Genomic DNA, 15,331 nt, shown 5'->3' on the forward strand with positions numbered 1-15,331 from the left:
TCTTTCTGAATTCAGTTATAGTTCCTATCCATAGATAGTCATTTATTATGATCTATCGATTGACAGTTAAAGCGTGAAGTACGGGCTTCTTAAATATCTTCCTGGTTCAGCTATTCAACTCTTCATAAAATCAAGTTTAAATATAGAGAATGAAACGCCTATTTTGCTATTTCTTTACCAATGGGATAGTTTTGTCAACAAAGATAGCCCGTTGACCAAAATAATAAAATACTCTTCACTAATTAAATATGGGATAGTTGTAGCGTAGCGACTAGCGAGAGCCTGCACTTGGGCCAAGCCCATGAAGCATTAGCTTTCGTCTGTTTATATTTTATAAAAAGGATTCGGCCTTTTACTTGTGACTGTTTCTTTGGTCTAGTGGTATAAGATATGCACATCTTTATTCAACCAACCCTAGCCTTATCTGCAAGGATGAATAACTCTCTCTTTTTTTCGTTTTTCTTTAACCAAAACAACGAAATAACACACAAAAAAAGTATTATACTTAGTTAAATTTTGAAAAGGATTAAGAAAATATTGAAAACGTGTTAGTAAAACATATGTAAATAGCTTTTGAATAATACATAACAGTTTTAATTTTTTGTATGAAAAATATGTAAATCGGCACTTTTTTTCTTCGATTGTGGCCTACGAATACTCAGAGCCGGTTTTGAGAGTAGCCTGAGCTTTTTTTTTTACCGAATATACAAGGGCCAAAGCATAATGTATCAAATTTGCGAAATGTATTATGTGGGCATGTGGCAAAAACAGATACATTTTTTGCAAAATAATTAAAGGCTGACCAAAATAACGTAAATAAAAAAACTCCAAGGCTACACACAAGAGTAATTGTCCACTTACATATGAAACAGCAACTCCAAGGATACACACAAGAGTAATTGTCCACTTACGTACAAACTGATGTTATGAATTATGGAAAAGCAAGCAATCTCCAAACTCTTTCCTCATACTCTCATGTTCAGAAAGAAGGAAGTTGTTTGGTTAGGTCATTTGTACACAAGTAATCAGACTGGACGTAGCTGGAAACAAAGTATATGGCCTACTATATCACATAAGAAGAAACTGTTTGGTTGTTTTCTATCTTTTGGCAAGAAGAACACCCAGAGATGGAATCCAGTTGGGAATCTAAATCATAATTAAGCACCTCTATTAACGGTCTGCAAATGCTCATAAGCATCCGATTCATCTTAGGGAACAAACAATGTAACTGTTGTTGTTTCAAAACAAGACTGGAGAGTTTAATTACCACCTATTTACCATCCTAGAGATAGATAGAACCAAAACATAATGAACTTTGTTTGGTAAACAAAACAGCTGCACCTTAATGAATGACGTGAACATGTTCCCTAATAAGTATCTCCTCCTCCTCCTCCTTGGTCGTGGTCGTCGTGAAACTCTTTGAGGACATTGAGAATCTGAGCTTCCATTCTCCTGACACGAGCAAGCAATCGGTTGCAGGATCTGAGGTAACCCTTGACGTTGTCCTTTTGGCATTTATCAATGTAAACCTCCATGTCCCTGAGAATCTCCATGAGCTCATCAACCACCTGAGAATACTCCATGACCCGACCAGGGTCTCTCTCAACCACCTCCTCCAATTCTCTCCTGGCAGTTTCTAACCACTCGGCGGATAAACGAATCCGGGCTTTCAAGGAGTCGTAGCTGTCGGAGTCGAAAACGTCCAAGAGTTTCAAGACGGTACCTGGCTTGATTTTGTAGAAGTGAAGAGCTTTAACGTAACCAGGCTTGCTCTCCAAAGGAAGCTCTTTGATAGCGCCTTCTTCTTCCAAATCGAGGTGGAGATCAACGGGGGAGGTGATGATAGGAGGGTATTGGTGTAGACGGAAGAAGAACCAGGCGGAAGCAGCGACGGCGATGGTGGGGATGATGAAGTGGCCGCCGCCGCCGAATTGAGGAAGGGGATGTTTAACAGGAGGAGAAGGAGGTTCAGAGGAGGAGGGAGAAGTGATGGCGAAGAGGGAGATAGGGTTTTGAAGGCTTGAAGGTCTGTAATGGTGAAAGTGGGGGATGATGCTGTTGTGATGCATCTGGTTACAGTAATATGCTTTCACTAAACTCCCCATTTCTCTCTTTCTCTGTTGTTGTTTCGACAAATTTTGATGAACCCTAAACCCCCAATTTCATCGAACCCATTTTCGATTTCGCCAACAGATTTCGCCCGTCGGAATACCTTTTTCTTCCTTCAAAGTTCTAAATTGGGCGACTGCGATTTTTGTTGATTAATCGGGAAAGAAATAAAAAAGAGAGTAGAGAAAGAATCTGATTAATGGGCTCATCAAGCCCAGTTAAAATGTTAAAACTTAGGACACAAATTTTAGGCCTTTTAAAGCCCATTATTAAATCATTTAATACGTTTGGTTAACATACATATGAGAGATGAGGAGACTAATTATTATTTACTTCTCATTCTCAAATGAGGTTTATCAACTTAATTACCAGTACCAAAATGTTTCTTGAAAGTGAGAAACATGCATCTCTCTTCTGTAATAAAGAGATACTACAAGAAGAAGGTCAAAACACATATAATAAACAAGGTCAACATGTGCAGTCTGCACCGACCTTAGTTTTACATCCTAATTATTATTAGTGATACTATGTGTTTTTTATTTCTTAATTCAACTTTGATTAAATCTATAATCTTAATCTAATTATTCTTTTGAGATATGAACTTATTACGCTGAAACCAGTATCATGCAGCCCTACTAATTGGTATATGCATCTAATACAGTATTATCAGTACGTAATCACTAATGTTTTGTAATATGGTAAAAAAATTATATAATCTCAATATCTCGAGAAATATTAACATTTGTTTACAAGAGTGTCTTTTGTCATTTCTTACATCACATGGGGGCCTTGGGCGGTTCCACGTTGTTTTTAGTATGTTTTCCTCATTTGTTTATTACACAGATTTTCTTAGTGGTTTTAGTAATAGCTGTTTTGTTCGATAACATAATAAATAGTACTGTTATTATACTTAAATAATTTTTGGTTACTAAACTCAAGGTACGTGACGAAAAGAAATTAAAAAGGTAATGGACGTGTGGACGCGTGATTGATCATTGTTTAATTGCACGTATAGTATATAATTCATTAATTTGTCTTGAAGCCTACTCTTTTCCTTTCTTGCCCATGGGAATCTGAGCTTTCAGATTAAGTTTTAACTCTTAATTTTTAATTTTTAATTTAATGATTTACTCCGTTGATGATGCTGTTCACATAATAACTAGAACCTACTAGTTAATGCTACAAAATGCAAACAAAACAATTTCACATCGCGACACTCTTAATTAAAAAAGATTTATTACTTGATCCCCTTGATCCACAAGTTAATATAAGTAGTATTTCCTAAAGAAAGAAAATGACAGTTAATGTGAATGACAGAATGAGTAAGTAAACCCCATTAAAAAGGGCCGATGATAGAAAAACACCGTGGAATTAAACGAGAGCACTAATCTCATTTAATTAGTTACAGGTAAAAAGAGAGTCAACTAACTAATTAATGGTTAGATCTCTCTCTACTTCCCCTTGATTTGTTACAGTTTACTCTCTTCTTAACCATTTTTGAAATTTGAAAAGAAATTTTTTGATTGGACATTTTTTCTTTTAAAAAAAGAAATAATAAGATTGTTGATGTAGCCATAGAAACCGGGAGGCACAAAAAACGGCAACCAAAGAAAGGAAAGGAAAGAAAGAAAACAAAAGGAGTCCAAGAAACCAGAAGATTGTCTCCCGACGCCATTATCCTTCACCCTCGGAGCTTTTCTTGAAGCAGGGATTCTTCTAATCATTAATCCCTACTTCTTTCTTTCTTTTTTGTTTGTTCTCCTTTGAGATCTATCTAGTACTAGTAGTAAAACCCCCTCCCCTCCATTGAATTTGAATTGAATTGAATCTCTGGGAATCAAATCTTTGATGTCGCATCTGGACGACATTCCTTCTACGCCTGGGAAATTCAAGATGATGGATAAATCCCCCTTCTTCCTGCACCGTACTCGTTGGCAATCCTCCGTCGCCAAGCTTGCCTTTTGGTCCCTTGTCTTTTTCGGATTGCTCTTCATCTTCTTCTACCGATCTCCCATCTCCAATCCCGATTCCTCTCGCCGCTCTCTTCGCACCTACTCTTGGGGCGGTCCCGCCTGGGAGAAACGCGTCCGATCCTCCGCTCGTGTCCGCACCCGCAACGGCGTCTCCGTTCTCGTCACCGGGGCCGCCGGTTTCGTCGGGACTCACGTCTCTGCCGCTCTTAAACGACGCGGCGACGGCGTTCTAGGCCTCGACAACTTCAACGATTACTACGACACCTCTCTCAAGAGATCTCGACAAGCCCTCCTCGAGAGAAGCGGAGTGTTCATCGTTGAAGGAGACATCAACGATCTGTCTCTCCTCAAGAAGCTCTTCGAGGTCGTCCCTTTCACTCACGTCATGCATCTTGCCGCTCAAGCTGGTGTCAGATACGCCATGGAGAACCCCGGCTCCTACGTTCACAGCAACATCGCTGGTTTCGTTAACCTCCTCGAGGTCTGTAAATCCGCTAATCCTCAGCCGGCGATCGTGTGGGCATCGTCTAGCTCCGTCTACGGTTTAAACACCAAAGTCCCCTTCTCTGAGAAAGACAGAACAGATCAGCCTGCGAGTCTCTACGCTGCGACCAAGAAAGCTGGAGAAGAGATTGCCCACACTTACAACCACATCTACGGGCTCTCTCTCACCGGCTTGAGGTTTTTCACGGTGTACGGGCCGTGGGGAAGACCTGACATGGCTTACTTCTTCTTCACCAGAGACATCCTCAAAGGGAAAGCTATTTCGATCTTCGAAGGAGCCAATCACGGAACAGTGGCTAGGGATTTCACATACATCGATGACATAGTGAAAGGATGTTTGGGGGCTCTGGACACGGCGGAGAAGAGCACAGGGAGTGGTGGCAAGAAGCGGGGAGCGGCTCAGCTAAGGGTATTCAACCTGGGGAACACATCTCCGGTGCCGGTGACGGATCTTGTGAGTATATTGGAGAGATTGTTGAAAGTGAAAGCCAAGAGGAACATGATGAAGCTGCCGAGGAATGGTGATGTGCCCTTCACACATGCTAATATCAGTTCGGCACAGAGAGAGTTTGGGTACAAACCAAGCACGGATTTGCAGACTGGTCTAAAGAAGTTTGTGAGATGGTATCTTGGTTACTACAAGCAGGGGGGAAAGAAAGTTGCTGCTGCTGCTTGAATATTGATAATTCACAAGATTCTTTAGTGTATAGTGAGTGAGTGGATTGATACACACCATAAAGAAGAGACATGATTCATTCGAGATTATATATTCTTTACATTTGTATTCTGCTTTGTAATTTCGATCTCTTGAGTCGAATCTCTGATATTTATTTCATAGGAAGTTCACATTAATCTCTGTTATTCAACCGATGGAGCCAGAGAGAGTAATGAATATGATATATACATTATGCTATAAAGCTGAATTAGCAAAGCACAAAGTGAAACAAAGTGTGATTGAAGAAGAAAGAATGCAAATTAAGTAGTGAATAAGAAAAACTGCAGGCCTTGGGACTATCTGCATAACTAAAATATATGGTTCAAATCCAATCCAATGAAGCATTTTACCAATAAATCTAATTCTAACTAAAGGATCAAATTCAAAGTTTTTCTTGTAAACAAACATACGTAAAGGAGGTAAGCTTGGTACATGAGAAATAAAAATAATATTTAAGTTAGTGGTGAAGAAAGAAGGGAAGAAGAGCTAATTTGAGAAGAGAGAAAGGAAATCTATTAATAGTGTTAGTGTGTTCCCAATTTGTAAGCGGAGCCATACAAACAATTTGATGAATTGATGATGAAGATGAAAATGAAATCACTCCCCGTCTCCTCTTCATCTTCTTCTGAATTCGTACTGTTTGGTTACCAATGTCGTTCTCCGATTCAGAGTCATCCTCTCACGGAGGAGGAGGAGGAGATTACAAGTTCTTTCGTCAGATCAGCCGCGATCGTAATCTCCATCTTAATTTCTGTATTTTGATATTTGGTTGTTGTTTGTGAAAAAAAGGCTAAAGGGGGATTTGGGTGGTTTCAGGATTGCTCCACGAGATGCTTGGATCTACCAAAACCGGGGATTCTAAAGCTTGGAAGGTCTCTCTTTCTCTCTGTTTCATATCTATTCGAATACATTGATTCCTTTTGGATTTTGGAATTTGGATTTGGATTTGAGGGGATATATAAATACAAACTCTGCAGATACTAATAATGGATAGAGTTACGGTCAAAGTAATGTCTCAGTCTTGCAAGATGGCTGATATCACTGATCAAGGCATTTCCTGTATGTCATTTATTTGCCTCCATCCTTTATTCATTCATTCCTTATTATTATTCAGTTTCTAATTTATGTTTGTCTCTTGTGTTCATGTCCTGTGGAATCATCATCAGTGGTAGAAGAACTTTTTAAGAGAAGGGAACCAATGCCTGGCATGGACGCTATCTACTTTATCCAACCTTCCAAAGAGAAGTACCATCATCCTTATCTCTTCTCCTTCCATCCATGGACTATGTATACTACTATCAAGAACTCATCATGTGTCTCTCTCCTTTTTATCTTGCAGCATTGTCATGTTTCTATCCGACATGTCTGGCCGGGAACCCTTGTACAGGAAGTAAATACAACATGCCTCTTTCCTTTTATATTTTTTTCTCTATATCATCAATCATCATCATTATCATCTTTTCTTTCTCTTTTTTTTTCTTCAGGGCATTTATCTTTTTCAGTTCCACTATCCCCAAAGAATTGGTCAATCACATCAAAAGTGATTCTAGCGTTTTACCACGCATTGGTGCTTTACGCGAGGTTTTTCTCTTCTATGCTATCATCCCTTCCCTTTTTACCTACTCTTTTATCGCTTTTTGGTTCCTAAATTTTTTACTACTTTCTATTCAGATGAACATGGAGTATTTCCCCATAGATAATCAGGTATAGGTTCTATTCCCTTTACTTTCTGGAGCGCTACCATCTTGGAGTTGGATTTAATTTGAACCATTATGTTTTTCCTCGAATATTAATAGACAATGCAAAATAGGCCTTCCCCTGATGATCTTACCTCTTTCCCAGGGATTTCTAACTGATCATGAGCAAGCATTGGAAACGCTCTATGCTGAAGATGCTGAGAATTCACGCCACTTTCATATTTGTTTGAATATTATGGCTACTAGAATTGCTACCGTATTTGCTTCCCTCAAGGTAAATACCTTCTGCACAATTCACCAAAGGCTGACTCACTACGTCTTCCTTTCATAGTCGTAAGGAATTTCGGATTTGCTGGCAAGCTGTTCTTTATAAGGACTCTCTCAGCCAAATTAATGTTATACGGTTTTTTAGGAAACTTAAGCTTTTCCCATTTATCTCTCTTTTCTGTGTTTTTAGGAACTACCCTTTGTTCGGTATCGAGCTGCTAAGTCCACTGCTTCGAGGGACTTGGTTCCATCAAAGCTTGCTGCTGCAATTTGGGACTGTATCTCAAAATATAAAGCCATTCCCAACTTCCCCCAGACCGAAACATGTGAGCTGCTCATTGTGGATAGATCAGTGGATCAGGTTTTAAGGCTCATCTACTACATTTACTCCTCAAGTCCATATTGATAGTTTATTTCTCTAAACGATTGAGGTGTAACTGTAGATCGCTCCTATCATACACGAATGGACCTATGATGCTATGTGCCATGATTTGCTTGACATGGAGGGGAATAAACATGTCATTGAGGTAATTCTATTTTTCTTTCTTATCCTTCAACTTTTTTCCGTTTCTGAAAGGCCCCGATCCGGACTGCCTAAAGTCCGGTCGAGAGAAGTCCTAGCCAACGATCCTATTGAGGATCGCGGGCGTTACAGTTTCTCTCTTCCTAATCTCTCTACCATATGCTAGGTTCCCAGTAAAACTGGTGGGCCTCCGGAGAAAAAGGAGATAGTGCTTGAAGATCATGATCCAGTGTGGCTTGAGCTTCGACACACACATATAGCAGATGTATAACACAATTATATACATCATCTTTTCACTGAATAGCTCACCATGTTGACACCATCATTTTTGGTTTATAAATAGGCTAGCGAGCGTTTGCATGAGAAAATGACCAACTTTGCTTCAAAAAACAAAGCCGCACAAATGAGATCAAGGTCAGCGCTAAGAACTTATCTTTCTGTCTTCATAACCGAGTGCTTAGACAATGGAACAGTTGCCTAAGTTTGATATCTGGAAGACTTTAAGTTTCTTGTTATCCTCGATATGGATTCGTGATCCCTCACAGACTTTTTTGATATGTATTGCTAACATCTTTGGCTAATGTGACGCAGGGACGGTAGCGAGTTGTCTACACGAGATCTACAGAAAATAGTTCAGGCTTTGCCGCAATATGGAGAACAAGTTGACAAACTCTCCACTCATGTAGAGGTTTGTCTCACCATTAAATTATCTCAAAATTCAATGTTAGATGTGGTTGCTGACAGTTTTTTTTTTTTACTTTATAATCAAATTCAGCTAGCTGGAAAAATTAATAGAATAATCAGAGACACAGGACTTCGGGATCTTGGGCAGCTGGAACAAGATCTTGTTTTTGGAGATGCAGGTGCCAAGGACGTTATCAACTTTCTGAGGACGAATCAGGTGAATAAGTTTGAAACATGACAAAAAAAACTTGATAGCCGCATTGATTTAGTGTTTGAAATGACACATCATGTATTTAAAATGCAGGACACAAACCCGGAAAACAAATTACGGCTTTTGATGATTTATGCAACAGTGTACCCCGAGAAGTTTGAAGGTGACAAGGGTGTGAAGCTAATGCAGGTAGCTTTTCGTGTGATAGAGACCCCTTGTAATGCATGGAACAACTTGCTAAACAAATACTGCATTTATGTTATCAGCTTGCTAGATTATCACCTGTGGATATGAAGGTTATAAGCAACATGCAATTGATAGCTGGATCCCCAGAAAACAAAGCTAAGTCCGGTAGTTTCTCCCTCAAATTTGACGCTGGAAAGGTAACAGATTCAGTTTAATTATGAAAAATCAACACTAGTTACCGAGAATAAGAAGAAGAATCTGACGGATATGTATACTCTTTTGCTATAGACAAAACAAGCAAACAGGAAAGATCGATCTGGTGAAGAAGAAACATGGCAACTGTTCCGGTTTTATCCCATGATCGAGGTAGATGAACACCCCGGCTTATAAGCTACATATCCACTATGTAAACATGAAGTGGCTGAGATACATCTTTGTTATGTTGCAGGAGCTGCTTGAGAAACTCGTGAAAGGCGATCTATCTAAAAGCGACTATCTATGTATGAACCAATCAAGTCATAAGGAGGAGAGTGAAGCAAGAACAGGATCTGTCAGGAAGAGTTCTGCTCCTACAGCGGTTCCAGAGAGAAAAGCCACCCCTCATTCTATGAGATCAAGACGAACTGCAACTTGGGCGCGTCCTCATTCTTCTGACGATGGATATTCCAGGCATTCTATTTTACATAATGATTTCTTATTTTTTGGTCCATTTGAGAGGAGCTTGGATTTTTTCTAAGAGTAGTTCATATCTTTCTTCACACCCAGTGACTCAGTGTTGAAAAGTGCTTCTACGGAGTTCAAGAAGCTGGGGCAACGCATCTTTGTATTCATAATTGGTGGGGCAACTCGATCCGAGGTATACATTCAAACAAATCCGACCTTAAATGAATGCTATATATGTTTCTTTTTGTCAAAGCTTGTGTCAACATTGGCATAACTTTTTGACAGCTCCGAGTTTGCCACAAGTTGACAAGCAGTTTGAGGAGAGAAGTGGTACTAGGCTCCACTAGTTTCGATGATCCCCCACAGTACATCACGGTAACACAACATATCCCTTTTAAGAGTTGCTGATTGCTAAATACAAAAAAAAATACCATGGAACCTCAAAGACTGGTGACTGATTTAAATTCTTAATCCAACTGTGTTTTAAATGTTGTCGCAGAAGCTGAAATTGCTGTCGGAAAAAGACATACAAGGGGCTCCTGCTCAGCCCTTCAAACCACAATACTGGTGAATTTGACACAGCTTGAGTCTCAAAAATGTATTTAGGAGAAGTAAAAAAAAAGGCTAATAATTTTGCAATTGAAAGAAGAGTGGATAAGTAAACCTTGTCCAGAGACAAGACTTGGGATCAGGTTAGTAGAAACGTTATGGTGAAGACTTATTTTTTGTTCTTGCTTCTCCTTGACCCCAAACCGTCGCCTTTCCCTTATTTTTTTTCTTCATATGGGTCATTTGGTTCATACTCTATATACTTTTGTGTCACAATTTAACTCTATATATTAGTCTCTACGTCGACTTAATGGAAAAAGTGAAGATGATAGCTTCTAATTTGCTTTATTTATTTATAAACTTTTGGCTATTATTGATTCTTCTGATGTAAGTTAATTTTAAGTTTCGAGTTATATAGCAATCGTTAAGTTGGCAAAAGATTTTAACCCTCGAGACTTTTTGGACAACAAAACGCAAATATGATAGAGCGGAAGCTCATTAAAAAATCGTTTTAGAGCAATGTCACCAAACAAAGAAAATCCATTTCCCAATAAAAAAACAACGAATATAAAATTCGATTATATATTTACCATCAACCACTTAACAGACCACAAAATGAAGGCTGTTTACGGATTCAACACAGATTAACGGGTATGTATGTATGATCTAGGCAACGGTGGTGGTGGGACCAGGATAAGCAGGAAGAGTCATGATCCGCTTGTCTACAACTGGACCTCCCACAGTGAAATGGTACAGACTCTGAAAGCTAGAGTCATTAATCCCCAGAACCTCGTGCACTGGATCATCGAAATAGCACCCAATCCCGGTTGCTGAGATCCCCATTGCGTGTGCTTCCAGGTACAAAACTTGTCCAACAACACCCGTCTCCCAGAACAGTCGAGGGTACATCCATGAGCCCTTCTCCCGCAGTGCTGGTTCAAACCGAGCTATCATGCCTAAGCTGAAGCATCCATCCCCTGCAATGTCCTGCATCCATCAACCACAATGATTCAGTAACCAAGTGAAATATATTGTTAATTACAACTCTATCCGACTCTGTACCTGATGACATGATAGCCCTTTTGCCAGCCTCTGGCAATCACCCTCGGCGAGCTTGTACAGAGGAAGATTGTCCGGACATCCATCTGGTTTAGTCCACTCAAATTCAGGCCTCGTAGCTGTCTTGAGATCACTGAGATGATCCTCGTTTCTGACTAGGAGATACAGTCCCTTAGGCAAACCCGAAACTCTGTGAACAAACAAGGCAAGATGAACCTCAGCAGTATCCCAAGGAAGAGCTCGAAACGGCAGCGCAAGTTGCTCTTTTTGGGACTCGCCTGTGGAAGGAAGACAGTGCATCAGCATCTGGTAAAACGAAGACATGTCTATACAAGTAACAGCGTCCATATCAACAGCACTTCTTCTCGTCCTTACAACTTGCCTCACCGTTAACTTATTATATGAACTGTGGCTAAACAGAGCACGACTGCTTGTGAAGGAAGCAACATCAATTGAAGAAGAAGAGGTGGAGTAGATCAATGGAGGCTTTTCTACAGCCTTGGCTGTCCTGTAGATGATATCCCAACACAAATGCTCTTTGCTCAGAGTATTGGGGTTTCCAGTCCATTCTAGGCTTGGGAAGTCTCTAAGGGCAGAGCTAATTGCGAGGTAGTCTAAGTTGAGATGTTCTCTACTAGTTCCGTTGGGGAAAACAAGGAGTAAGCAGTCAGGATGCTCGAATTCAATCTCAGGGAGCTCAGCTTTACCTTTACCTTCAGGTAACTGAAATTCGGGGAGACCCATAAGCCTCTTGAGATCATCAGCTCCGAAAGCGTCGAGAAGCTTCAAGTCCCAGCCTAGGTCTGCGGCTGCAATGGAGAGAGCGGCAATGGCGTGGCCGACGTCGTGGTTACAGTAACGAAACGCTCGTTCTCCGTACTTCCAAGCTTCACGCCAGAAAATTGAAGAAATTCCGATGAGAAAAGAATTCTCCGGGAAGAAGTTGGGGAAAAAGGAAGAGGGGATGTGAGCTCTAACCTCCAAAGAATGCTCTTTGGGAGCATAGTGGGAGACGAAAGCGGATTGGGAGAGGGAAGGGATGGGAGGAGCAATGAGATAGGCCTCGGTGGGATGCAAGTTACCGCTGCTGGGGTTGACGCGGAGGGGCCACGTGGAGGATCCGGTGGTCTTCCAGGCGGAGAGAGCGAGAGAATGGTAGAAAAGGTGAGAGATTGTAGGAAGAGAGATGGGTTTGGGCGGAGGAAGCGAGTCGAATAGAGTAGAGTAGAGAGGAGAGTCGGAGTCGTCGTCGATGTCGTGATTGGGGTGTTGGAGAGGAAGAAGAGGAGCAGAGAGGTACCGGCGGAAGGGATTAGGCTGATTGGCCCAGTCGAGACCACGAGGACCTCTCGCGTAACCGTTCAAGGAGTGCTTCGTCTGGTTGTGGTACTTGAGGACCAATTCAAGCGAAGAGGAGGAATCGTCCTTGTTAGGGTTTTCCACAGAAGAAGAAGAAGAAGAAGAAGAAGAAGAAGAAGAGAAGGTCATGGCGAAGATAAAGGCACTTTTTGGTGTTCGAGGAATGGAGAGAAGAGAGGTCGAAGACGCGAACCTCCACGAAATCGTCGGATTCATCATTGCTTCTCCTTTCCTCTGTCTGGGATTCGACATCTCAAAACCAGAAACCAACGGATCTTTGTACCGGGACGGTTCAGATATGGATGGACCGGTTAAGGGATAACCAAAATTGCCTGTGATTTCTCTCTGTGACTTGGGGAACAACTCCACTGCAATTACACCTTTGTTTTCTTTCCTTTTTTTAAAGAAGAAGAAGAAAGTGCAATCTAAAGGCGTGACTCGTTAGAGCTTTTTTGTTGTCCAAAAGTTACGGTGGTCTCTCTGTCTCTTAGTCGGCAAAATTCCCTCTTTAAGAGTATATAAGTAATTTTGGGTATTCTTTTTTTATTTCATTGGCATAACGAAACACACGACTTGAGCAACAACAAACCACGTCACTCGATCACGCTTTCATGCTTTACCATTTTCCCACACAAATCGACTACTATCACATGATTTCCCTCATTACCTAACTCACTTGTGTTCTTTGACCACATCAAAATTTGTCCTCAATACGTACACTTGGAGAATTTTACTACATTACTTGGAATCAAAGGTGGTAATTACTATAGTTTGACCAATCTGATCAAGCATTAAAAAACCGACGAGGCCATCTCTTCCTCCTCCGATGGCGCTGGGAGATTTAGATCTATCAAGCTAATTATTATTCCTGATCTTCTCGTGAATTCATTATTAGCGGAAGCGTGAGATCTTTTGTGACCTCCGAGAGCTTGACCAGATGTGAAGACTTTGGCACAGATTGGACATTCATGGTGACTACTAGTACTCTTCTTCTTCTTCTTCTTCAACTCATCTGAGCCTAATTGATCTGTTTCTGCTATCTTCTTCTTGTGGCTTGCTCTGTGTCCCCCTAACGCCTGATACGACTTAAACACTTTCTCGCAAGTCTCGCACTCGAACCACTTATTCCTCTTCTTCTTCCATCTCTCTTCATCACTTTCCTCTTCCTCCTTCTCCCACTTGTCTCTCGACAGCAACATGAGACTCAAGGCCACGTCTTCTTCCGTTGTTGCAGCGTCCGACACCGAACTCATCGGTTCCTGCTCCGTACACGACTCACTGAGTTCTTGAACCCCGATCTTGATATCTGCTGCTCTTGCGGTTTCACTTTTCCCTTCTTCGTTGGATTGTTGATGACGTAATGATGAGATGGATCTCCGGTTAAGTCTGGATCGTTTGCGGGAGGGCTTCTTGGACGACTCGGTTTCACTCTCTCTGTCCTGAAGAACAAACCCTGGATCAGCCATGGAAGACGAATATGACTCGGGCTGACTGGGGAGAGGGTGAATGAGCATGTGAGACCTCATGTGACCTCCCAAAGCCCTTCCATTAGCGAAGCTCTTCCAACATAACTTGCACTTATGCCTCTCTTCCATTTCCTCAATTTACCAAAACAGAGCAGAAATAGAAGAAAAAGGAGAGAGAGAGAGAGGGAGAATATAAGAAGAAGAAGAAGAAGAAGTCGGAGTAGGTTACAAGCACTCTTCCACCAACACTTAAGCTAATATACGAAGTCCCAACAACAAGTTAATGTTTTCTTTTTAAGGAAAAGAATTAATGGGATACTTAAGAATATCAACGAAAGCAGTTTACTTTCTTTTTTAATATCAGAAACGGCTAAATAAAAGACCTGTCTGTTGTGTAAACATAAATACAAATAAGCCTCTAAATATATATAATTATCAGTTATGTTTTTCTTATTTTATTGACAGATTGAGCCAAAAAAAAAGAAAAAAAAAAGAGTATTGAATGATGAAGTGAAGAGCCGTTGATCAAACATGTAACATGCGATCTCACACCTTTATTCCTCCACGCTGACTTTTTTTCTCCTCTAATTTTTCAAATACACTCTTCTACTAGCCCAAAAATACTAGTATGTAAATAGTAAATACTAGTATGTAACTGAAAATTTCAATACTTTGTTGATTAGAAAAGAGTTTGTGGATGAGGGTATTCATTTTGGTAAAGTTGCAAACAAAAACCGTTGAGGTTTTGTTGTAACGACTAAACAACACTAGCACTGGCCCCTCTATTTCTAACTTTACCAAATTTTAATGATTCTGTGACAAATACACCAACTCTCCTTAAATCATAGGTTGACACGTGTGACTAAACTGCTGACTTCCCGCATCGTATAGTTAGTGCTATCTTTGACTCTCATACTCACACGCCCTTTTGGTGTTGACTCACCTCTTGTCATTTATTTGGATGAAATTTCAATATAAGAATCTAAATTTCATTACTCTACAAATTTCTACTAACAAAAATATTTTCCCAAGCATGTCTAAATAATTTTAACCTTATCTCGTTGAGACGTTATTACCTCATACTAGACCAAAATTTCCTTGTATCAATAGCGTGCAACTCTTGTACGTGTCTATATGTGTCAATTGTTGTTAAAGTACATGTCCTCAAGTTAATTGATTAAAGATCTTTTGAGTGGCCCAAAGAGTCATATACTTTGCTTGAGCTTTTCTCAAAGAGAAATTGGAGGATATCAGTTGACATTAATCAAATTCCCCCCGCTAATCCTAGTTTTCAGCTGATGGTTGGTGGGCTTCCTAAAGTCAAAAGTTCATAACTTGTAATGGCAACCACTCATTAATAACATAT

General features: G+C 40.4%; 5 protein-coding genes across 12 annotated transcripts; 2 read left to right on the forward strand and 3 right to left on the reverse strand.

Annotated features, from left to right (window-relative positions):
- Window positions 1-823: 823 nt before the first annotated feature.
- Window positions 824-2,306, reverse strand: AT1G01990 (uncharacterized protein). The gene has a single exon (NM_100079.4). The coding sequence runs from the start codon at window positions 2,103-2,105 to the stop codon at window positions 1,368-1,370; it is 738 nt and encodes a 245-aa protein (NP_563642.1). The 5' UTR covers window positions 2,106-2,306; the 3' UTR covers window positions 824-1,367.
- Window positions 2,307-3,421: 1,115 nt separating this feature from the next.
- Window positions 3,422-5,509, forward strand: GAE2 (UDP-D-glucuronate 4-epimerase 2). Its single transcript, NM_100080.4, has one exon. The coding sequence runs from the start codon at window positions 3,958-3,960 to the stop codon at window positions 5,260-5,262; it is 1,305 nt and encodes a 434-aa protein (NP_171702.1). The 5' UTR covers window positions 3,422-3,957; the 3' UTR covers window positions 5,263-5,509.
- A 9-nt stretch (window positions 5,510-5,518) lies between these two features.
- SEC1A (secretory 1A) lies at window positions 5,519-10,451 on the forward strand. 6 transcript variants are annotated; one of them, NM_100081.5, is made up of 21 exons: window positions 5,519-6,033; window positions 6,118-6,173; window positions 6,279-6,360; window positions 6,468-6,546; window positions 6,641-6,691; window positions 6,786-6,882; window positions 6,973-7,005; window positions 7,144-7,272; window positions 7,456-7,626; window positions 7,709-7,792; window positions 7,955-8,053; window positions 8,132-8,202; window positions 8,380-8,476; window positions 8,564-8,689; window positions 8,777-8,872; window positions 8,950-9,066; window positions 9,158-9,235; window positions 9,318-9,538; window positions 9,635-9,725; window positions 9,818-9,907; window positions 10,032-10,451. In NM_100081.5, the coding sequence occupies exons 1-21, from the start codon at window positions 5,952-5,954 to the stop codon at window positions 10,101-10,103; spliced, it is 2,022 nt and encodes a 673-aa protein (NP_563643.4). In that variant the 5' UTR covers window positions 5,519-5,951; the 3' UTR covers window positions 10,104-10,451. The 6 variants fall into 6 exon arrangements, with proteins under 6 accessions (NP_563643.4, NP_001320381.1, NP_001320382.1 ...); NM_001197959.1 differs by having other exon boundaries at window positions 5,880-6,033; window positions 9,318-9,507; window positions 9,643-9,725; window positions 10,032-10,209; NM_001331318.1 differs by having other exon boundaries at window positions 5,711-6,033; window positions 9,318-9,725; window positions 10,032-10,449.
- Window positions 10,452-10,517: 66 nt separating this feature from the next.
- Window positions 10,518-13,030, reverse strand: AT1G02020 (nitroreductase family protein). Of its 3 annotated transcripts, NM_001331322.1 has the most exons (3): window positions 11,528-12,927; window positions 11,144-11,418; window positions 10,518-11,068 (listed from the first exon to the last, which is right to left on the reverse strand). In NM_001331322.1, the coding sequence occupies exons 1-2, from the start codon at window positions 12,749-12,751 to the stop codon at window positions 11,296-11,298; spliced, it is 1,347 nt and encodes a 448-aa protein (NP_001322234.1). In that variant the 5' UTR covers window positions 12,752-12,927; the 3' UTR covers window positions 10,518-11,068; window positions 11,144-11,295. The 3 variants fall into 3 exon arrangements, with proteins under 3 accessions (NP_001322234.1, NP_171704.2, NP_973737.1); NM_100082.4 differs by having other exon boundaries at window positions 10,528-11,068; window positions 11,144-13,030; NM_202008.2 differs by having other exon boundaries at window positions 10,543-13,021.
- AT1G02030 (C2H2-like zinc finger protein) lies at window positions 13,030-15,164 on the reverse strand. Its single transcript, NM_100083.2, has one exon. The coding sequence runs from the start codon at window positions 14,092-14,094 to the stop codon at window positions 13,291-13,293; it is 804 nt and encodes a 267-aa protein (NP_171705.1). The 5' UTR covers window positions 14,095-15,164; the 3' UTR covers window positions 13,030-13,290.
- Between the last annotated feature and the right edge of the window lie 167 nt (window positions 15,165-15,331).

This window comes from Arabidopsis thaliana (genome assembly GCF_000001735.4).
Source record: "Arabidopsis thaliana chromosome 1 sequence".
Lineage (NCBI taxonomy): Eukaryota > Viridiplantae > Streptophyta > Magnoliopsida > Brassicales > Brassicaceae > Arabidopsis > Arabidopsis thaliana.

Excerpts from the sequence above, each read along its gene's own strand:
- AT1G01990 (NM_100079.4), bottom strand. The coding sequence starts at position 2,105 with ATGGGGAGTTTAGTGAAAGCATATTACTGTAACCAGATGCATCACAAC.
- GAE2 (NM_100080.4), top strand. The coding sequence starts at position 3,958 with ATGTCGCATCTGGACGACATTCCTTCTACGCCTGGGAAATTCAAGATG.
- SEC1A (NM_001331319.1), top strand. The coding sequence starts at position 5,952 with ATGTCGTTCTCCGATTCAGAGTCATCCTCTCACGGAGGAGGAGGAGGA. Across the intron at positions 6,547-6,640 it reads ATCCAACCTTCCAAAGAGAA|CATTGTCATGTTTCTATCCG; the intron begins GTACCATCATCC and ends TTTATCTTGCAG. Across the intron at positions 8,690-8,776 it reads ACTTTCTGAGGACGAATCAG|GACACAAACCCGGAAAACAA; the intron begins GTGAATAAGTTT and ends TTTAAAATGCAG.
- AT1G02020 (NM_100082.4), bottom strand. The coding sequence starts at position 12,751 with ATGTCGAATCCCAGACAGAGGAAAGGAGAAGCAATGATGAATCCGACG. Across the intron at positions 11,069-11,143 it reads AAGGGCTATCATGTCATCAG|GACATTGCAGGGGATGGATG; the intron begins GTACAGAGTCGG and ends TGATGGATGCAG.
- AT1G02030 (NM_100083.2), bottom strand. The coding sequence starts at position 14,094 with ATGGAAGAGAGGCATAAGTGCAAGTTATGTTGGAAGAGCTTCGCTAAT.